The sequence below is a fragment of the Vulpes vulpes genome, chromosome 12, assembly GCF_048418805.1.
Source record: "Vulpes vulpes isolate BD-2025 chromosome 12, VulVul3, whole genome shotgun sequence".
NCBI classification, from domain to species: domain Eukaryota; kingdom Metazoa; phylum Chordata; class Mammalia; order Carnivora; family Canidae; genus Vulpes; species Vulpes vulpes.
This window is the reverse complement of record NC_132791.1, coordinates 182,739,094-182,762,130: the sequence shown is the minus strand read 5'-3', so window position 1 is coordinate 182,762,130 and position 23,037 is coordinate 182,739,094. Positions and strand designations below refer to the sequence as shown.

General features: G+C 38.3%; 1 protein-coding gene across 2 annotated transcripts in view; it reads left to right on the top strand.

Annotated features, from left to right (window-relative positions):
- Positions 1-23,037, top strand: part of NFATC3 (nuclear factor of activated T cells 3) — a 137,720-nt gene that overhangs the window by 39,190 nt on the left and 75,493 nt on the right. For both annotated transcript variants that reach the window (XM_026011549.2, XM_026011550.2), the window contains exons 2-3: positions 9,629-10,763; positions 14,222-14,384. In XM_026011549.2, coding sequence (XP_025867334.1) covers positions 9,629-10,763; positions 14,222-14,384 — 1,298 coding nt within the window. The remainder of the gene's footprint in view (positions 1-9,628; positions 10,764-14,221; positions 14,385-23,037) is intronic.

The window sequence follows — 23,037 nt, the reverse complement described above, 5'->3', positions numbered from 1 at the left end:
CTTATAGATTGTCTAATTTGGTGGATTACAGTTGTTCACAGCATTATTATCATTGTATTCTCATACATATTTTTAACAACACCAGTTATAATACATCCTAAGAGTCCATTTAGATTGTACTCAAGTAGGGACACCTGGGTGGCTCAGTGGTTGAGCGTCTGCCATTGGCTCAGGATGTGAACCTGGAGTCGCAGGATCGAGACCCACATTGGACTCCTGCATGGAGCCTGCTTCTCCCTCTGCCTGTGTCTCTGCCTCTCTCTTTCTGTCTCTCATGAATAAATAAATAAAATCTTAAAAAAAAGTTTGTACACGACTATTGTATTCTCAACTTTTTCAAAAATATTCTTACCTGACATTGTTCCATGCAGACTATTCATAGAGGCTAATTCTTAGTCACTTTAAATTTCCCATTGAGGGATGCCTGGGTGGCCCAGTGGTTGAGCATCTCTGCCTTTGGCTCTGGTTGTGATCCTGGGGTCCTGGGATCAAGTTCCGCAATCAGGCTCCCCATGGGGAGCCTGTTTCTCCCTCTGCCTATGTCTCTGCTTCTCTCTGTGTGTGTCTCATAAATAAATAAATAAAATCTTTAAAAATAAATAAATTTCACATTGACTCTTCAAATAAATAGTAATTGAACATAATCTGCAACATCTTGTTACACATCAGGAGCCAAGGAAAACCACTTGAAACTGTTAGCCTTGTTTTGTAATTGCCTATTGATGTTGTTAACAGTGTCCTCAATTTTTCCTCAATTTTTCAGTCAACCATGCTTGCTGAAAAGCTAATACAGTTTATTTTTCTCTGAGCAAGTTTCTTCCCTTGCTGTAATCAAACAATTTAAATAAATCACCATTAGAAGATAGTTTTCTGTGCTTGGCTAACAAATGAACCACTCAAAAACTTTCTTTGGTTGCAGCCTCATTTTTTATTCTTTTTTTTTGTGAAGAAATCTTGCTATAAGGTATTGTTTTTTCTAATTTTTCCTTTGTTTTCTTGTGTGTTGGGCTATTGTGATGAATTTACTGCGGAATTGCTGATGTATAGGGTATTCTTATAGCACAGCCATAATGTCATTGCATGGTAAACATGATACTTTGCCACGTAATTTGATAACAGAATTATCAGTGTGCGTTGGAAGTGTGACTTAGATTTGAAATCCACTTTTCTCTGGCCTGTTTTGACAGGTATGTACTTGTAAGCTTAAAACAATGTTGCAATATGTCAATATGCACTGCACTGGGAATGCTGTCCAGTAGTGCAACTTGTTAGGTAGCAGTGGGAAGCACTTACCTCTCAAAGCTGCTCAGCTCTACCCCTTGTATGAGAATAATCATAGACCATACATAAATGAATGAGCATGGATATGTTCCAATAAAACTTTATCTGTGGACACCAGAATTTGAATTTCACATCATTTTGTGTCATGTAACAGTATTATCTGAATTCTTTTTTTCCAACCGTTTGAATGGTTGGAATTCTTAGCTTGTAGGCTATACAGAAACAAGTGGAGGCCAGGTTTGGCCCATGAGCTATGTTTTGCCAACCCTTGTTCTACAGTTACAGATTACTGTATACCTGTGTGGAACCTCTTAGTGGCTGAATGAACACAGAGCAAATAAGTCTTGATGAAGTTTCTGAAGCACCATGAATTTGAGAATTGTAGAGTTGGAAATACCGACCTAGAATTATTTATCATAGAGAGGTTATAGTAGCCATTCACATCATTTCCAGAGCTTGGACTTTGGTGACACTTGGGAAGAAGATGTAGCAGCATTCTCCCAAATTTTGTATTCAGATCTCTGCAGTGCTTTAAGACATTTGAGACAACCTTAACAAATACATTACTATAGACTTACTAAGCATTAGGGACTTACTAGATACTAGATATGTAGTAGTCAAAGTTATTCTCAAATATAATCGAGATCATGTCACTCTCCTTTTATTTATTTTTATTAAAGATTTAATTTATTTATTCATGAGACACACACAGAGAGGCAGAGACATAGGCAGAGGGAGAAGCAGGCTCCATGCAGGAAGCCTGTTGCGGGACTTGATCCCAGAACTCTGGGACCATTCCCTGAGCCAAAGGCAGAGATGCTCAACCGCTGAGCCACCCAGGCGGTCCCTATCACTCCCTTTAAAACTCATATAGTTTCCATTATCCTTAGAATAAAAGTCACGCTTCTTACCATTATCCTTTTAGTTTTTGCTTTTCAGTTCTCCTGTTGTATTGTTGGCTTTAGCCACACAATAGGCTTTTCACTTCCTCAAGGAAGCGAAGATCTTATCTGACTCAGTGTTTAGTTGTATCATCCCCTTGTGTTGGAGCTGTCATCTTCTCTACCTGTGCCTGCCCATACTCACCCCCTTTTCATTGCTTGCTGGTTCTTATTCATCTTTCAGGTTTTAGCTTATATGCCACCTTCTCAAAAAGGCTATCCCTGTACTCTATAAAGTAGGTTTTTTCTTTAGTCTCTGAAATTTCTACCACTTAGTAGTAGTTACAGTGTTTAATTTGTATTTTTGTCAATCTCCCCTGAGACTGTACATTTCATGAGGGCAGGGCCCATGCATGTATATTTACTTATTTGCTATTTATATACCTAGCATCTGGAACAGTTGTAGAAAATAGCAATGAAATTATAAATGCTGAATAAATGAGCTCTTGGTTTCTGGGATGCCATGTTCTTTTTTTTTTTTTTTTTCCCCTCATTTCAATGACTGACCCTTCTTCCATTTTCTGTCTCCCTGATCCCTAAACTTTGAAATCTCCTATGCCTCGTTTGCCTGCTTTCTTCTCCATCTGCACTCCCTAGTCCTCTGTTCTGGTCTTTTTTTTTTTTTTTTTTTTAAGATTTTATTTATTTATTTGACAGCACAAGCAGAGTGAACTGGAGAAGGAGAAACAGACTCCCCGCTGAGCAGGGAGCCTGATCCTAGGACCCTGGGATCACGACCCTTACGACCTGAGCAGAAGGCAGACACCCAACCAACTAATCCACCCAGGTGCCCCTGTTCTGGTCTTAATACCCTTAAGTATTATCTGTACATTAATGACTCCCAAATCTATGTGGTAAACCTAAGACTTTATAGAGCTATCTACTTGATATCTCCACTTGGAAAGCTTACTGGCATCTCACATTCTATATGGATTTTTGATTTCCTATCTCCCAAATTTCTCTTTCTTCTTCATTTCAGTAATTAGAAATATTGTTCTTACAGTAGTCCAGGCCCCAAACCTTGTTATCATCCTGGACTCACCTCTGTTTCTTAAATCCAGTCCAAGTTCTGTGAGCTTTACTTTATCAAAAAAAAACCAAAGCAAAAACCCCCACCTAATTTCTTACTGCTTTTTCTACTTCTGTAACCTATCACGACCCAGGTCCTATACCTAGATTATTACAATAGTCTCTCTCTTTTCTTAAGATTTTATTTATTTGAGAGAGAGAGAGTGAGCAAGGAAGAGCAGGAGCAGGCGCAGAGGGAGAGGGGAGAAGCTGACTGCCTGCTGAGCAGAGAGCTCCACACGGGGCCTACCCCAGGACCCTGGGATCATGACCTGAGCTAAAGGCAGATGTTTAACCAACTGAACCACCCAAGTACCCCTTACAATACTTTTAAATATATATATCAGGTTATAATGTGTCAGATTATGACACTTCTTTGCTTAGAACCTTCCAGTGATTCTCATCTCATAATAAAAATCAGTTGTTCTAATGGTCTATGAGGCCTTACTTTTACTAGCCAGTGTCCCTCCACTCCCAGTCCTTGCTCCACACCCTCACTCAGTTCTTTTCCCATTGGCCTTCTTTCTTTTTCTCATAAAATCTAGAAATTCTCTGTCTTCAGGACTTTGCCCTCACTATTTCCTCCACCAGCAGTGTTTTCCCCAAAGATTTCTATATCGCTCAGTTTCTCATATGCTTTTGGTAGCTCCTCATGTATTGGAGAAAATCCTTCCCTAACCCCCTTATCTAATTTAACTTTGCTCCTCCCCTCACATCTCTTCTCCTTACCCTATTTTATTTTTCTTTATGGCAGATATTACTGCCAATTACATATTATTGGTATTAATCTTAAAAATAAAACTGCCAGTTATTTTACCAGCAAAAATGTTTATTTGGAATAGGGAATTGTGATTTGAGACAAGCAAGCTATGGCAAAACAATAGGCAAATCCGAGAACAAAGGAGAGGAAAGCTCTTTTATGTAGGAAAGTGAGGGAGTTGGGTTGTTTTAATCAGAAAGTCCATTGGCGAGGCACCTGAGTGGCTCAGTGGTTGAGCGTCTGCCTTTTGCTTAGGGCATGATCCTGGAGTCCTGGGATCGATTCCCACATCGGGTTCCCCATAGGGAGCCTGCTTCTCCCTCTGCCTATGTCTCTGCCTCTCTCTCTCTCTGTGTCTTTCATGAATAAGTAAATAAAACCTTAAAAAAAAAAAAAAGCCCATTGGCATTAATTGGAGCTCAAAGTGTGATGACTTTTCATTGGCTAAGTTTTGACAGTCTCTCATTGGCTGGGCTGTTGCCTGGGGGAGGAGAAAAACTTCTTCCTCCTCCTTGGGATGGTAAACTGCTGTTCGCCTGCGGGTTTCATTTCTTCCTGTTTGTTCAGCAATTGAGGAAGACTTGGAGGATGTGAGAGCTCCCCCTGCTGGCTTCCAGACTCCATTTAAAATGAAATTTCCTTTTATTAATTTTCACAGTAGAATGGAAGCTATATGAGGATGGGGATTTTGTTTTGTCTACTCTTGTGTTTTCAGTGTCTAGAACATGTCTGTTACATAGCAGCTACTCAAAAAATATTTTTAAACAAATGATCACAATGCTTCTGGTTTAGGACAAAATACATATTTGTGGTTGAAAAGTGAACACCATGGGGATCCCTGGGTGGTTCAGCGGTTTAGCACCTGCCTTTGGCCCAGGGCGCGATCCTGGAGTCCTGGGATTGAGTCCTATGTCGGGCTCCCGGCATGGAGCCTGCTTCTCCCTCCTCCTGTGTCTCTGCCTGCCTCTCTCTCTCTCTCTCTCTCTCTCTCTCTCTGTCATAAATAAATAAATAAATCTTTAAAGAAAAGAAAAGTGAACACCACAAAGTGCTAACTTTTGCCACCCCAAAAGTGGCAAAATGGGAAAAACAGAAAGAAATGGATTTATCAGTGACTTTGTTGAACTGATGGAATAACCAGTTCTGGAACTGTCCTACCTTTAGACCTCTTGTTATGTTAGAAAATACCCTCCCTTCTTCAGCTACTTTCAGTTGGATTTTCTCTTTTTTGCAGCCTAGAAACATTGTATATCTTACAGAAACATTTTACTCCTAAATTATATTAAAATTGAAAATAACATCCTTGTTGGAGAAACTAAAGTAAAACTGATACTCATGCCCTTCCCATGTTGCATATTAAAACAAGTCTTTTGAAACAAATGTCTCTACATAGTAGAAATGTTAAAAATGGATGCCCTATGATCTAGTAACTCCACCTTTAGGAATTTATTCTTGGAGAGGGATTCAAAAGAAGAAAAAGATGTATGTATAGAGATGTTCAGTGCTACATTATTTATAAAAACAACAAGTATGAGATGGTTGGGTGGCTCAGCGGTTGAGCATTGTCTGCCTTTGGCCCAGGGCATGATCCCGGGATCTGGGATTGAGTCCCACATCAGGCTCCTTGCAGGGAGCCTGCTTCTCCCTTGGCCTGTGTCTCTGCCTCTCTCTTTCTCTGTGTCTTTCATGAATAAATAAAATCTTAAAAAAAAAAAAAAAAGTAGGAAATAGCTATGATCACTGACCCTTGATGTTTTACGTGGCCTTGAAAATTGCTTAGGAACTTTTTTTAAGCCTCAATAAAATACAAAAAAAACATTGAAAGACAGGTTTTATTTTATATATGTAAAACAAACCTAGGCCATTAGAAGTCAGTATAGTGGTTACTCTTGGTGGAGAGGTAATGACTTGAAAGCAAGCCAAAGGCGGGCTTTTGGCATTTGTTTTTCTTAAAGGATGCTTTTACAGGGGTGCCTGGGTAGTTGGTTAAGCGTCTGCCTTTGTCTCAGATTATGCTCTTAGGATCCTGAGATTGAGCCCTGTTTTGGACTCCCTGCTGAGCAGGGAGTTGCTTCTCACTCCTTTTGCCCCTCTACCCATTCTCTCTCTCTCTCTGTCTCTCAAATAAATAAACAAATAAAATCTTTTTCTTTTTTTTTAAGGATACCATTACAGAATATGTCTATTTGTGACAGTTTATCAAGCTGTATATAATGTCTGCTTTTGGGATCCCTGGGTGGCTCAGCAGTTGAGGGTCTGCCTTCAGCCCAGGGTGTGATCCTGGAGTCCTGGGATTGAGTCCCACATCAGGCTCCCTGCATGGAGCCTGCTTCTCCCTCTGCCTGTCTCTGCCCCCCTCTCTCTGTGTCTCTCATGAATAAATAAATAAAATCTTTAAAAAAAATTTTAAATAATGTCTGCGCTTTTATGATGTATCTTGTACTTCAATAAAAGGTTAGGAAAAAACTCCAAAATATTATGATCCACAGCTATTTGGAAAATATACTACTGTAGACCAAGACATATGTGAAAATGTTAAACATTAGTTAAGTGTTAGGTGATAACATTTGTTTATGATTTTCGTAGATAAGAAACAAATGTTTTTAACTTTTAAACATTTGTGATAAAATATAGGTAATATTGTTTTCTTTTTATATTTTCATAACTACTTTATTGGGACATAATTCATATGCCATACAATTCACCCATTTAAAGCATACCATTCATTGGTTTTTAGTATATTTACAGAGTAGAGTAACCATCACTACAGTCAATATTAGAACATTTTCATCACTCCAGAAAGAAACCCAATACCCATTAGAAGTGACTCACCATTTTCCCCAAACCTCTTCTTTTTGTTTTTCAATTAATTTTTATTTGAGTATAGTTGACACAATGTTAAATTAATTTCAGGTGTATAACATAGTGATTCAGTATCTCTGTACGTTATGCTGTGCTTACCACAAGTTCGTTATTTTTCTTAAGATTTTATGTATTTGAGAGAGAGAGAGAGAATGCCATGAGATTGTGACCTGAGCCGAAGGATGAAACTTAACTGACTGAGCCACCCAGGCACCCCCACAAGGTGTTTATTTTTAAAAGCTTTTTTCTCCAGCTTCTGTCACTGTTAAGTACAGGTATTCTTCTTTGGATCTCTGACCTTCCTACTTGATTCAGTAAGTGACACGAGGGGTGTACTTTTTTTATTTTATTTTATTTTATTTTATTTTATTTTATTTTATTTTATTTTATTTTATTTTTTATTTTTTATTTTTTTTAAGATTTTATTTATTCATGAGAGACACAGATTGAGAGAGAGAGAGAGAGACAGAGACATAAGCAGAAGGAGAAGCAGGCTCCACGCAGGGAGCCCAATGCGGAACTCAATCCTGGGACTCCAGGATCACACCCTGGGCCGAAGGCAGACGCTAAACTAAACCACCGAGCCACCCAGGTGTCCCAGGGGTGTACTTTTTAAAAAGCTGTTTCAGTTTATAAATACTTAAGAGTAAAAAAAAAAAAAAAAAAAAAAAAGTATAATATGACATATCCACCTTAAAATTTTTAAATGGAAAGACCGGGTAATTAACATGTAATGAGTTCTTGCTGAATATTAGTCATAATATTAGGTTGCTTACTTTAGAATGGTCCTGTGTATTTCAGTTAATACTTTGGTCACCTTCTGACAGTTTTATAGAAAAAAAAAAACTGCCTCAGATAACAGGTTCAAGCCGGTTAAATAACTTGTCTGTTTGCACCGCTACACAGAGCCAGGGTTTTTTTTATTATTTATTATTTTTTATTTTTTATTTATTTATGGTAGTCACACACACACACACAGAGAGAGAGAGAGAGAGAGAGAGAGGCAGAGACACAGGCAGAGGAAGAAGCAGGCTTCATGCACCGGCAGCCCGATGTGGGACCCGATCCCGGGTCTCCAGGATCGCGCCCTGGGCCAAAGGCAGGCGCCAAACCGCTGCACCACCCAGGGATCCCAGAGCCAGGGTTTAAACATGGGGGGAGGAGGTTGTTTTAATACATGTAAAAACTTTACTGAATGTGTTCACTAACCACAGAGCATCTTTGAAGTTTCAAAATCTAGGACTTAAGGAGATAGTGAAATTATGGATGCTGGTTAATGGCAGCAGCACTAGGAGTCTGAAGATATGTTATTTTCCAAGGTTACTAATGTAATGAAATAATGTGATCTCCTTGAGTACTTTTGAGAAGAGGCTAAAGGTTTGTGCTTTTCTCTGTTCTACCTATGAACAGTTTTGTCTTTGGTTTCCCAATGATGATCTCTTTGAAGAAAGTGAAGGTGTTAACCAGCACCTCGTGCTAATGCTTTGAACTTCTTTTTCTGTGCAAAGGGTAATAATCACTCCATTCTAAAAGTGAAGTTGCAAAATACCCTTATTGCTGCAGTTGCGCTCAAGTCATTTGGCAGGACAAACAAGTGTCAGATATTCCATCCAGCAAGGGTTGCATTTTAAAAGCTCTGCCCCTAAAAGGTTTACCTTAACAGTTAATCATAGGTTAAAAGCTCTAATGAGTTTTTTTCTGGTTGAGGTAAAGGATCCAGTGGGGTCATGTGGCTCTTGTAACCTGGACTGCTGTGTCCAAAGATATGAATTCTTGATAGTATGATGTTGAGGGAAGAAGCAGCTACTGTTAATCATACAAATTTCTTGGAGTACCTGGGTGGCTCAGTTGGTTGAGCATCTGACTTTGACTTAGGTTTTGATCTTAGGGTCCTGGGATCAAGCCCTGCAGGTTCTGTGCTCGGGCGGGGGCTTAAGATTCTCCCTCTCCCTCTCTCCCTCACCCCCTTCCCTGCCCCCATCCCCAGTCATGTGCACACAAGCTCTCTCCCTAAAAAAAATCCTTTAATGAATGGCAGAGGTGGACTAGAGTCTAGGTCTCCTGAGTTGAGTCTATAATCGTTTTCATTAATAAACTTAGTATGTATGCTTATAACTAAAAATGTTTCAGATTCTCTTCTATCCTTTATTCTGTTTTAACTTGCAGACCCCAGATGAGGATTAATTTATAGGATTATATCATTTTATAATTCTATAAATGTTTTTTAGAATTGTGGATATGATTCTTTTATAGAAGCATTTATTTTCAGATGTTTTCTGATTTTCATTTTAGAAAATGTGGAAATGAGAAAATTACATATATAGTTACAAATATAAATATGTAATAATTATGTATACTTGAAGAAATAATTAGATACACTTTTTAGAAAACACACGTTGAGGTGCCTGGCTGGCTCAGTCAGTAGAGCATGCAACTCAGGGTTGTGAGTTCAAGCCCCATGTTGGGTATAGACATTACTTAAAAAAAACTTTTTTTTTTTTTTTTAACCCACACTGTTGGTGTAGGCAGAGAAGTGATTTGAATATAAACAAAACACGCAACCACTCTTTAGTGGAGCTAATGATATACATTTTATGTCCTTTTTTCTCTCAAGATTATTATTTACTTTCTCATCTAATAATTTATACATCTAAATTTTCTAATTTCTTGTTTTGTTGATTTTTTTTTCTTTTCTTTTTTTTCTTTCCCTCCATAGATCTTGAGCCAGATGATTGTGCATCCATTTACATCTTTAATGTAGATCCACCTCCATCTACCTTAAACTCACCACTTTGCTTACCACATCATGGATTACCGTCTCACTCTTCTGTTTTGTCATCATCGTTTCAGCTGCAGGGTCACAAAAACTATGAAGGAACTTGTGAGATTCCTGAATCTAAATACAGCCCATTAGGTGGTCCCAAACCTTTTGAGTGCCCAAGTATTCAAATTACATCCATCTCTCCTAACTGTCATCAAGAAATAGATGCTCATGAAGATGACCTACACATAAATGACCCAGAAAGGGAGTATTTGGAAAGGCCTTCTAGAGATCATCTCTATCTTCCTCTTGAGCCATCCTACCGGGAGTCTTCCCTTAGTCCTAGTCCTGCCAGCAGCATATCTTCTAGGAGCTGGTTCTCAGATGCATCTTCTTGTGAATCTCTTTCACACATTTATGATGATGTGGATTCAGAGTTGAATGAAGCTGCCGCCCGATTTACTCTCGGATCCCCTCTGACTTCTCCTGGTGGCTCGCCAGGAGGCTGCCCTGGAGAAGAGTCCTGGCATCAACAGTATGGACTTGGACACTCCTTGTCACCCAGACAATCTCCTTGCCACTCTCCTAGATCTAGTGTCACTGATGAGAATTGGCTGAGCCCCAGGCCAGCCTCAGGGCCATCATCAAGGCCTACTTCCCCCTGTGGGAAACGAAGGCACTCCAGCGCTGAGGTTTGTTATGCTGGGTCCCTTTCACCCCATCACTCACCTGTTCCTTCTCCTGGTCACTCCCCCAGGGGAAGTGTCACAGAAGATACCTGGCTTAATGCTTCTGTCCAGGGTGGATCAGGCCTTGGCCCTGCACTTTTTCCATTTCAGTGCTGTGTAGAGACTGATATCCCTCTGAAAACAAGGAAGACTTCTGAAGACCAAGCTGCTGTACTACCAGGAAAATTAGAATTCTGTTCAGATGACCAAGGGAATTTATCACCATCCCGGGAGACTTCAATAGATGATGGCCTTGGATCTCAATATCCTTTAAAGAAAGATTCATCTGGTGACCAATTTCTTTCAGTTCCTTCACCTTTTACCTGGAGCAAACCAAAGCCTGGCCACACCCCAATATTTCGGTGAGTTGATGGAAATGTCTGCTGGTCATTTTTCATGCTTATGGGTTATTGGCGGCATGTGACTACATTATCTATATGGAATGGTTTGACCGTTCCCTTCCCCTCCTTTTTCCCCAGTGTCTTCTGGATAAATCAATTAAAGTAAACATGTATTTTCCTTTGATTCTTAAAAGGGCCTTGGATAGACTGGGCTTAGCATTTTTTTTTTTTTAAAGATTTTATTTATTTATTTATTTATTTATTTATTTATTTATTTATTATTTGTTTGTTTGTTTGTTTATTTATTTATTCATGAGAGACACAGAGGGAGAAGCAGGCTCCATGCAGGGCGCCCGATGTGGGACTCGATCCTGGAACTCCAGGGTCACACCCTGCATTTGCTCAACCACTGAGCCACCCAGGCTTCCCTGGATTTAGCATTTTAAAAACATATGGATAATGAGTTGTAGATAATAATAAGTTACATTTAAGAATCCCTAGAAAGAATTTTCCTACCTAAAAAAGCTTCTTGTAAAAGATTGATTATAGTATGGGTTAAATTACTAATAAAATTAATTGCGAACAGGCTTTTTATATATATTTTTTTAAAAATACTTTTTTTTTAAAGATTTTATTTATTTATTCTTGAGAGAGAGAAGGAGAGACAGAGCCAAAGACACAGGCAGAGACAGAGCCAGAGACACAGGCAGAGGGAGAAGCAGGCTCCATGCACCGGGAGCCCGACGTGGGATTGGATCCCGGGTCTCCAGGATCGCGCCCTGGGCCAAAGGCAGGCGCCAAACCGCTGCACCACCCAGGGATCCCCCAGGCTTTTTATATTTTTAAGAGTTTATTGTACAAATGAAATTTGTATACTGTGGCAAGTTTTTTTTTTCATAATTTGCTTTTTATCTATATTTTGGCTTTATAAATTTGACTTTTTTATTAGTGTAGAGGAATTTTAACATTTTACATATTCAAATTTGTTGTCTGCTCTGTGGCTTTTGGATTTTGTATTATATTTGAAAACCTTACCCCAATCTAAACTAATTAAAAATAAACAAAAATGTAACTTGCAAATTTCTAGTAAATTTAATGTACATACTAGTTTTATGATCTGTGTATATAATGTTTTATATATTTATTTGGAGTCTAGCTGAGGACTGGAGTAGAGAACAGTGTAACAACTTTATTTTCCAAATGACTGATCACTTCCCCACAATTCGATTTTATAGAATCAATCTAGTCTAATTGATTAGAAAAGACGGCTTTTATTATGTATTAAAGTGACACATGGTGGAGTTGAGTTTATTTCATTTTTTTTTTAAGCCTTTTCATTGGTATTTAGGAAGATACAATGTGGAATTATGGTATTGAAGGTGCCTTTGAGCCTATCACACTGCTTCTGAAAATTGTCTTAATCTTTCTGGGGTTTGCTTTAGTCTGGGAAACAAGTGTAGAAACTAGCTGAGAGTTGAAATTGAGTTGTTTCAGACTAATAAAAATTAATACCTGTGAGGTTCACAGTAGTTAGTAAAGCTAGGCTGAGGACATTCAAAGAAGTGATGAGGTAATTTAGAAATTTACACTAAGAATGATAGCATTTCAGAGATGGAGGAGACCTTAAAAGACCAATTTCCCCAGTCACTAAGAAGATTTTTTTTTTTAAGTTTTTATTTTTTTCATGAGAGACACACACACAGAGAGAGAGAGAGAGAGGCAGAGACATAGGCAGAGGGAGAAGCAGGCTCCCTACAGGAAGCCTGAGGTGGCACTTGATCCCGGAACTCTGGGATCATGCCCTAAGTCAAAGGCAGGTACTCAACTGCTGAGCCACCCAGGCATCTCAAGAAGACATTTTTAATATAAATCATTGTAGCCTTAGGTCTTTTGATATTAGACCTGTAGACATACGTTACTTTTTTTTTTTTTTTTTTTTTAAGATTTTTATTTAATCATGAGAGACACAGAGAGAGAGGCAGAGGGAGAAGCAGGCTCCATGCAGGAAGTCCGACGCTAAATCACTGAGCCACCCAGGCGTCCCAAGTTATTTCTTTTTTAAATTCCACATTTTCAATATTAATACCTGAATGAATCTGTGTCCCTTTAAGCTGTTTAAATTATCTTACTGATCAACTGATGTTTTCTCTGAAATAGACATTTAGAGTGCTGCATTGATAGGCCTTATAATTTTCAGCTTAGTATGTAGTGGAATTAAATTTGTGCCTCAAATTGCAGTATACCTTTGACTTAAGCAGTATTTCACAGAGACAGGGAAAAAAGCAATAGGGAGGAAACAGGGAAGCAACATGTACAATAGATTAACTGCTATAGCTACATACCAGGGAGGGAGACATTTGTACTGGGAAATGCAGGGATGTTTGTTTGGTTCCTTAGAGAGACACTGGTATATGTTCATGCAGGTTGATATCTTTGCCTTAAAAATGACATTATTCGGGACACCTGGGTGGCTCAGCAGTTAAGTGCCTGCCTTCAGCTCAGGTCATGATCCTGGAATCCCAGAATTGAGTCCCACATCGGGCTCCTGGCATGGAGCCTGCTTCTCCCTCTGCCTGTGTCTCTGCCTCTCTCTCTCTGTCTCTCATGAATAAATAAATAAAATCCTTTTTTTTTATAAATTTCTTTTTTTTAAGATTTTATTTATTTATTTAAAGATTTTATTTTGGGCCGTCCAAATAAATAAAATCTTTAAAAAAATGACATTATTCTTTTGATTCTTTTTATAATTATTTATACGTAGTTGAGAACCAATTATAGTTTTTTTTTTTTTTTAAATTGTGGGTTTTTTTTTTTTTTAACTTTTATTTATTTATGATAGTCACAGAGAGAGAGAGAGGCAGAGACGCAGGCGGAGGAAGAAGCAGGCTCCATGCACCGGGAGCCTGATGTGGGATTCGATCCTGGGTCTCCAGGATCGCGCCCCGGGCCAAAGGCAGGCGCCAAACCGCTGCGCCACCCAGGGATCCCAGAACCAATTATAGTTTTACAGAATGTTAGAATATGTCCTTTTATTTATTTAAAAGATTTTATTTGTTTATTCATGAGAGACACAGAGAAAGAGAGAGAAAGAGGCAGAGACACAGGCAGAGGGAGAAGCAGGCTCCACGCAGGGAGTCCGATGCGGGACTCCATCCGGGGACCCTAGGGTCATGGCCTGAGCCAAAGGCAGACGCTGAACTGCTGAGCCACCCAGGCATCCCAGATTTTGTCCTTTTTAAAAAAAATAAAGGAAACAAAAAAGTAAATGAAATTGGTTTTATTCTTCAGATTAAAGAATTATTTCTTATGTACCTGTCAAATCCAATGTTATAACTTACTAACTGAAGTTTTATTTTACAATATTCAGCTTCAGAGATCACAGGAAGAAAATGTTGGTCTCTGGCAAAGAAGTGATTTGAATCATTGCTTGGCAATAATAGTATGATGAAATGTCTTTTGTGTGTGTGTTTTGTTTATAGCACATCTTCATTACCTCCACTAGACTGGCCTTTACCAACTCATTTTGGACAATGTGAACTGAAAATAGAAGTGCAACCTAAAACTCATCATCGAGCCCATTATGAAACTGAAGGTAGCCGAGGAGCAGTTAAAGCATCTACTGGGGGACATCCTGTTGTAAAGGTATGAGTTGGGATATGAGTTGGCTTTTGGAGACGTCCTACATCTGTTGATGATAAAGTCTGTTCATTTAGGTACTACTGTGCCCAAAAAGAGAAAGTTCAAAGCTTGCAAAAACCTCTGTTGAGGTTTTGTGTTCTTGATGGCAGCACTTCTATCTGCATTGAAGGTTTTTTGTTGTTTTTGTTGTTGTTATTTGCTATGCTGAAAACCAGTCTTTTTTTTTTTTTTTTAAGATTTATTTACTTATTCATGAGAGACACAGGCAGAAGGAGAAGCTGGCTCCATTCAGGGAGCCTGATGTGGGATTTGATCCCGGGTCCCCCGGATCAGGCCCTGGGCTGAAGGCAGCGCTAAACCGCTGAGCCACCCAGGCTGCCCCAAAAACCAGTCTTTTGATTGTGGACTGACTCTCCAGCTATGGAACTCTGGGTCAAGATTATAGTGGTCAAACAGTTCTTTTTCTCATTAAAACAACACAAAACACAACCGTTTTATAATACATACTCATTTAAAATCTAAATAATGCCAAAAAGTAGAGAGAATAAAGCAATAAATTACCCCAAATCTAAACCCCTCAGAAATAAGCAGTTAATATTTGATTAATATTCCAAATAATTCTCTGTGTATATTTAGTGAAAGACTGAGTGGATGACTAGAAAATAGAATGAAGTTTTTAAGGATAAGATTATATTGAGCATCTTTGTGATTAAAATATTGTTTATCGGACAGCTCAGGTGGCTCAGTGGTTTAGTGCTGCCTTCACCCCAGGGCCTAATCCTGGCAACCCGGGATCAAGTCCCACATCGGGCTCCCTGCATGGAGCCTGCTTCTCCCTCTGCCGTGTCTCTGCCTCTCTCTCTCTGTGTTTCTCATGAATAAATAGAAAAAATCTTAAAAAAAAAAATAATAAAATAAAATATTGTTTATCTGAGTTTATTAGCAGAAAATAAAACTAACGTGAAATCATAAAATTGTGATAGTTGAGTGTGTGAAATATATTTAATATGTAAGTTTTGAATCATAATAGTTGAATATTAACTTTAATTTTATTTGAATAAAACATTTTAAAAAATGAAACAAGTAAAACTAAGAGCTACTGAATCTTAGATACTGTTCTTCACTTTCAGGAGTCCTAAGAAGATCTAAAGTCAGAGATACTAAATAATTGAGAAATTAATCATTGTTTAAAAGATTTAGATGGTTTGAATTGACACCCTTCTTTAAAATGAGATGTTTTTTTAAAACTCCTTTTGCTATCCCTTCTGCTGTTTAAATTTTGTTGCTTATTTTTCCCTACTGATGTACCGCCATCTCCCCACCCTTGTACCTTACCACCCCCATTGTTTAGCTTTAGTCCTATATCTAGTTGAATTCAATGATCACTACTAATTTTTACTTACTTTACTCTTAAGTGTTTCTGTTTGTGGATGGTGGGATCAAGTCCTGTATTGGACTCTGTGCTGAGTATAGAATCTACTTGTCCTTGTCCCTTTGCTCTTCCCCCTACTCATATACTCTCTCTCTTTTCTCTGTTTTTTTCTCTAAAATAAATATTTTAGGGGTGCCTGGTGGCTCAGTGGTTGAGCATCTGCCTTGGGCTCAGGTTGTGATACCAGGTTCCTGGGATCGAGTCCCCCACGCAGCTCCCCACAGGGAGCCTGCCTCTCCCTCTGCCTATGTCTTTGCCTCTCTCTCTGTGTGTCTCATGAATAAATAAAATATTTAAAGATAAATAAAATAAATATTTTTGAAAATAACAAAAAGTAAAAGCTGATTCTTTGTTGGAGCTCTTCCCTAGCTCAGTAGAACATGTGACTCTTAGTCTTGTGGTCATGAGTTCAAGCCCCCATGGGTGTAGAGATTACTAAAAATTAAGAAACCCCACAACTCCCCCCAAAATAAACTAGTTCTCTGCTTAAGGGGAGATTAACACTTTGAGTATCATCAGTGCTTTATATTTTCCTTGTTAGTGACTTACCTTTTTTTTTTTTTTTTTTTTGTAACTTCTTCCTCGAAGAATTATATCAGTATACTTGAAATTACTGACTTAACTAGAGTATGTCTGGATATTGATGGTTCTTTATCAGTCTGTTCCTGGTACCTGTAATGCTTTTTTCAATCTGAGATTCTTTTCTTCCTTCATGCAAGAAAACCTTTTTATATTATGTATCTGTATACATTTCTTTTTCATTTGTTTTGTCCTTTACTTTGGGGACTCCAATTACTATTCAGATGTTTACTTGTTTTTATCTCCCATGTCTTTGTGTTCTCTTCTTTGATTCCTTCAATGTCTTTTCTTATCATTTATTGTGATTTTTTTTTTAATGCCCTGCCCTGATGTTTGCACTGATGTTTTTGATATATTTGTCACTCACGGTTTCTAATCTAGCTTTTTAAAAATAATTAATTAATTAATTATATTTATTTTAAAGATTTTATTTATTTGACAGAGAGTGAGTGAGCACAAACGGGGAGTGGCAGACAGAGGGTGAGGAAGAAACAGGCTCTCTGCTGAGCAGAAAGCCTGACATGGGGCTCGATCCCAGGACCTGGGGATCAGGGCCTGAGCCAAAGGCAGACAGGCACTCAACTGACTGAGCCACCCAGGTGCCCCTTAATTTAGTTTTTAGATCTCCAGTTGTGTTTTGTACTTTAGTTTGCTTCTTTAGCTACATTTTCCACTTATTTCATATTTTATCATTATATTTGATTTCATGATTTATTGAACTTAAATTTTGTAGTGTGGAACTTTCACTGGCAATTAGTTTCTCAGTTGTTTGTGTGTGTGTGTGTGTGTGTGTGTGTGTGTGTGTGTTATATTGAGGGGGAGATTTTGGATTTTGTTTTCACTTTTTTTTTAAGGTGGGAGGGGCAGAAGGAAAGGGGCAGAAGAAGAGAGAATCTTAGGCAGGCTCCATGCCCACCTCAGAGCCCAATGTCCAATCTCACAAATAGGATCACCAAAAATAGGATCTTACAACCCTGAGATCATGACCTGAGTCAAAATCAAGAGTTGGACACTTAACTGACTGAGCCACACGGGTACCCCTTCACTTTATTAAATTATTCAAATGTCTTGTATAGTTTGTTCCTTTTTTTTTATTAAATAAAAATAAAAAATGTATACTGTAATTGCCTAATTGTCATGCCTTTTATCCCCCATTTTGTTTGAGAACTTTGGTCTATAGCCTGAGGAAATTGGGTGGAAGAGGTACAGAATTAGCTTAAGATAGGCCTTGTTGAGTTTGGCTCAAGAGAGTAAACAGTATCACATATGTATTATGGCCCACTCCCATTACTCTAGTATGTATCATATTTTCATGAGCTGTACTTGTTCCCTTAGTACAGCACAGAGTCCTGGAAGATGGTAAGCACTCCTGACCTTTTCTGCTTCTGCCAAAGGCCCTGGAGCAGAATGTGGTATCTTTTATTCTTGAGAGAAAGTTTTTCCTTGACTTTTTTCAGAGCTGACTACTTACACTTGTGATTTACTTTGCTGTAAATTAGTTAGCATTATATCAATATTTTATTTTATTTTCTCAATTTATTACTTTTATTCCATTAATTTACTTAGTAATGTTATTTGTTATTACTCTTCCTAGTGGATAAAGGTATGAACTAGTTAGCAGTTCTACCACACAAATAAAATCTTAATCTTCTGTTTTGCATTTCTCATACTGCCCCTGCTACCACCACACACGCATATATTTAATTTTGTTAGGTATTGGGGGAAGATGATTGTGATACTACTTCATTCCATTGTTTTTATCCAAAAGTTTTCTCTCTTTCTAATAATCAGAGTAAAACAAGCATTGCACGATAAGAAGAGGTCATCTCAAATTGAAAATAAAATGTGCCTGATTCTGTGTACTGTACCACACTTGTATGGTACACTCTTCAGTTGTGTATGCCTACTTCTGAGACCTCATTTTTCCCACTAACAGAGGCAGCCCTTTCCCAGCAGCTAAGAAGACTATTTGTAGATTTCTCTGCTGTTCTGAGAATTTTGTAATACTCAGGAAAGGAAGGCATGATTTGCCATTCCACTGGTCTGACCCATCATACATTAGAGTGGCATGCTTGGTTCTCAGAAAAAGCCCTGATTCTGCTCTCTTTGTACTGTTTTTGTTTTGTTTTGTTTTAAACATTTTATTGCTGTGTAAGAATACATCACTAAAGTACACAAGTCTTAACATGTACAGCACAGTGAATTTTTAGCACATGTGTACACACATAAAACTACCACAAAGGTTAAGATACAGAATATTTTTAAAAGATTTATTTAATTATTTATTTTAGTGTGGGAAGGGGCAGATGGAACCAAAAGAGTCTTAAGAGGACTTGTGCTGAACCTGGAGCCTGATACAAGGCTTGATTCTATGACTCTTGAGATCATGACCTGAGCCGAAACCAAAAATAGGATACCCAACCAACTGTGCCACCTAGGCACCCCAACTTATAGATTTTTTTTTAAAATTTTTTTTTAATTTTTATTTATTTATTATAGTCACAGAGAGAGAGAGAGAGGCAGAGACACAGGCAGAGGGAGAAGCAGGCTCCATGCACCGGGAGCTTTTTAATCTGCTGTTCCCAGCTTTCTTTTTTTTTTTTTTTAATTTTTATTTATTTATGATAGTCACACAGAGAGAGAGAGAGGCAGAGACACAGGCAGAGGAAGAAGCAGGCTCCATGCACCGGGAGCCTGATGTGGGATTCGATCCCGGGTCTCCAGGATCGCGCCCCGGGCCAAAGGCAGGCGCCAAACCGCTGCGCCACCCAGGGATCCCCCAACTTATAGATTTTAAGCACCTAGAAGACTCCCTTGTACCCTTCCTAATTTGTATCTCCCAACCAAAGGTAATCATGCTTCTGACCGCTTATCATCATAGATTCATCGTTTTATTCTTGAATTTCATATGTATAGAATCATACAGTATGTTTTATTTTCTGTCTGGCTTCTTTTATTCAACATTACGACTGTGAGATTCATCCACTTTGGGGGGATAGTTTTTCTTTTTTCTTTGCAGTATAGTATTCCATTGCATGAATTAGCTGTGATTTCTTCATCTGTCTCCCTGTTCATAGACACTTGGTTTGTGATCACTTTTGGACTATTTTGAATAAAGATAGTATGTTCTTTTCTCTCTCTCTCTCTCTCTCTCTCTCTCTCTTTTTACATATCTTTTTACTTTTAATTCCAGTATAGTTAATATACAGTGTTACATTAGTTTCAGATGTACTACACCTATATTTTGATAGACAAAAGCATTCACTTTTTTTGCTATATATCCAAGAGTAGAATTGCTGGTATTTCAAAGTACCTATACCAATTTCTACTCCTAACCAGCCATATATGAAGGTTTCAGTTACTTCACATCCTCATCAACACCAAAACTTTGGTTCCTGGTATTTTTTAAGCATTTCAGTAGTGTTGTAGAGGAATCATACTGGTTTTGATTTGTGGTTTCCTGATGGCTAGTGATGTTGAACATCTTTTCATGTTTGTCAAACATTTGACTGTCGTCTTTTGTCCAGTGCCTGTTCATGTCTCTTGCCTAGTTTTTAAATTGTCTCTTTTTCCTACTGATTTGTAGGAGTTTTTAATATTTTGCATGTAAGTTTTTTGTCAGAACAATGTGTTGCAAATAAAATTTCTTCTCATCTTTTGCTTCCTTTTCCACTTTCTAATTGTGGAAGTTTTTAATTTTAATGAAGTCCAAGTTATTAGTCTCTTTTTATGGATAGTGCTTTTGTTTATTTTTTAACATTTTATTTGACTGCGTACACATGCACACGTGAGAGTAAGCACAAATGAATGGTGGGGGGCATGAGGAGGCAGAGCAGGAGAAGCAGGCTCCCTGCTGAGCAGGGAGCCCCACATGGGGCTTACTCCCAGGGCCCTAGGATCATGACCCAAGCTGAAGGCAGGTGCTTAACCAACTGAGGTGCCGACATGTGGCTAGGTGGTGCTTTTTTTTTTTTTTTTTTAAGATTTTATTTATTTATTCATGAGAGACACAGAGAGAGGCAGAGACACAGGCAGAGGGAGAAGCAGGCTCCATGCAGGGAGCCTGACATGGGACTCGATCCTGGGACTCCAGGATCATGCCCTGGGCCAAAGACAGGCACTCAACCAACCGCTAGACCACCCAGGGATTCCTGGGTGGTGCTTTTATATCCTGTTCAAAAATCTTTGTTTAGAGATGCCTGAGTGGCTCAGTCATTAAGTGACTTCTCAATAATATTATTGCCTCCAGTCCATGAAAATGGTCTATTCCTCCATTTATTTGGGTATTATTAATTCCTCTTGGCAGTGTTTTGTAGTTTTCAAAGTAGACATTTTTTATATCTTTTGTTATTTTCAGTGTTCACTGTTTTTTGCACTATTATTTTTTATTCCATTTAATTTTTTGTTTATAGAATACAGAAATGCAGTTTACTTTTTTATGTTGATTTATATTTCTTGACCTAATAGTTTATTTTAGCTTCTTTTGGGTTTTCTAAATAGTCAACTCATCTTTGAATAATGAGTTTTACTTCTTCTAATTTTTATACCTTTTCCCCCCAAATTTTTGTGGTAAAATACACATAACATAAAATTTACCATCTTAATTATTTTTACATATACAGTTTAGTGGTATTTTTTTTTAATTTTTTTTAATTTTTTATTTACTTATGATAGTCACAGAGAGAGAGAGAGGCAGAGACACAGGCAGAGGGAGAAGCAGGCTCCATGCACCGGGAGCCCGATGTGGGATTCGATCCCGGGTCTCCAGGATCGCGCCCTGGGCCAAAGGCAGGCGCCAAACCACTGCGCCACCCAGGGCTCCCTACAGTTTAGTGGTATTAAATATATTCATAATGTACAACTTTGACCACCATCCATCTCTATAGCTCTTTTTATCTTGTACAACTGCAATTTTTATTTTATTTTATTTATTCATGAGAGACACAGAGAGAGAGAGAGGCAGAGACAGAAGCAGAGGGAGAACAGGCTCCATGCAGGGAGCCTGATGTGGAACTCAATCCCAGGACTCCAGGATTACTCCCTGAGCCAAAGCAGACCCTCAACTACTGAGCCACCCAGGCATCCCTATTTGTGCTGCTTCTAATCAGAAAAATTCACTTTTTTGTGGTGCTTTTTAGTTTATAAAATGTTTTCTCGTAGTTTATATTTAATATTCACAAAAGTTCTTTGAAAAGGGCAAGGCAAGTACATTGTGCCAGAGATTTAAGATTACATGTGATATAATTGATGGAGATCTTAAACTTAGGTCTTTTGACTCTGCTGTTCTGGTTTCTGTTGTACCATATTGCCTCTTGTATTACAGATAAGTTATAATTTCATAGTGCTTTTCATTTTATTAACTACTTTCATATTGTCTCATTTAATTCTCCAGATAAGCCTTTTTAGAAACCCTGAATTAAAGTCACGTGCTGTTTCTACTGCCTTTATAATCCCTAGTAAAAATCTTAGACCTAAAAAAAAAAAAAAAAAAAAAAAAATCTTAGACCTATTATGGCCATAGTACTTTACACAGAGTTAATACTCAGTAAACGTTGATCACTGCTCTGAACCCTCATGAAAAGTAGCAGAATAAGAGCAAGAGAGAGTGCATGAGTTGGGGGAAGAGGGAAAGGGAGACAATCTTAAGCAGACTCTGTGCTGAATGCAGACACTGACACAGGGCTCAATCTCACAACCCTGAGGTCACTACTGAGCTGAAACCAAGAGTTGGTTGCTTAACCGACTGTGTACCACCCAGGTGCCCCTTAAGTAAATAATCTTATTCGTTAATATGATCTGCAGCTATTTAATAGATTGAAGCCAGTCTGCTGCTATAGCTGGGAATTTGGCAGGGGGGAGGGGGGAAATCAGATATGTTTCCTTCTTCCATGAAGTTTACAGTTTGGTTAAGCTTGCAAATGAGATAATAACGATAAAGTAGGATGAAGGAAATTCATATCCTTAAGAAAGCAAATAGGTGAATGGGTTGAAATGGCATTACTTATTTGAGGAATGTTGATAGCTCATTAATAAACAATCATTAGCCAGAAAAAAGGTAGATATTAAGAAAGGAAAAATATTAAGCAGAGGGAAGAGTTTAGAACTGCACTATCCAATCCAGTAGTCACTAGCCGCATTTAAATTTAAATTAATCAAAATTAGGGATGCCTAGGTGGCTCAGTGGTTGAGCGTCTGCCTTTGGCTCAGGGCGTGATCCCAGGGTTCGGATTCGAGTCCCACATTGGGCCCCCTGCATGGAGCCTGCTTCTCCCACTGCCTATGTCTTTGCTTCTCTCTCTCTGTGTCTCTCATGAATAAATAAATAAAATCTTTAAAAAATCAAAATTAGAAATTCACTTCTTTAGATGCATTAACAGCATTTCAAGACTGGGTAGAAGTGTGGCTAATGACTACATTGTCTTTTTTTTTTTTTTTTTTTAAGAGAGATTCTCTCCCTCTCCGTCTGCCTCTTACGCTTGTGCTCTCTTTCTCTCCATCAAATAAATAAAATCTTTTAAAAACAACAAATGCAAAAAAGCTACATGTACATCTTATTGTACTGTGATCATTTTATTAAGGCATAGATATTTTGCATTTTAAAAATTAAGAGAGCGAGCGAAAAAAAAAAAAAAGGCGAGCGAGTGT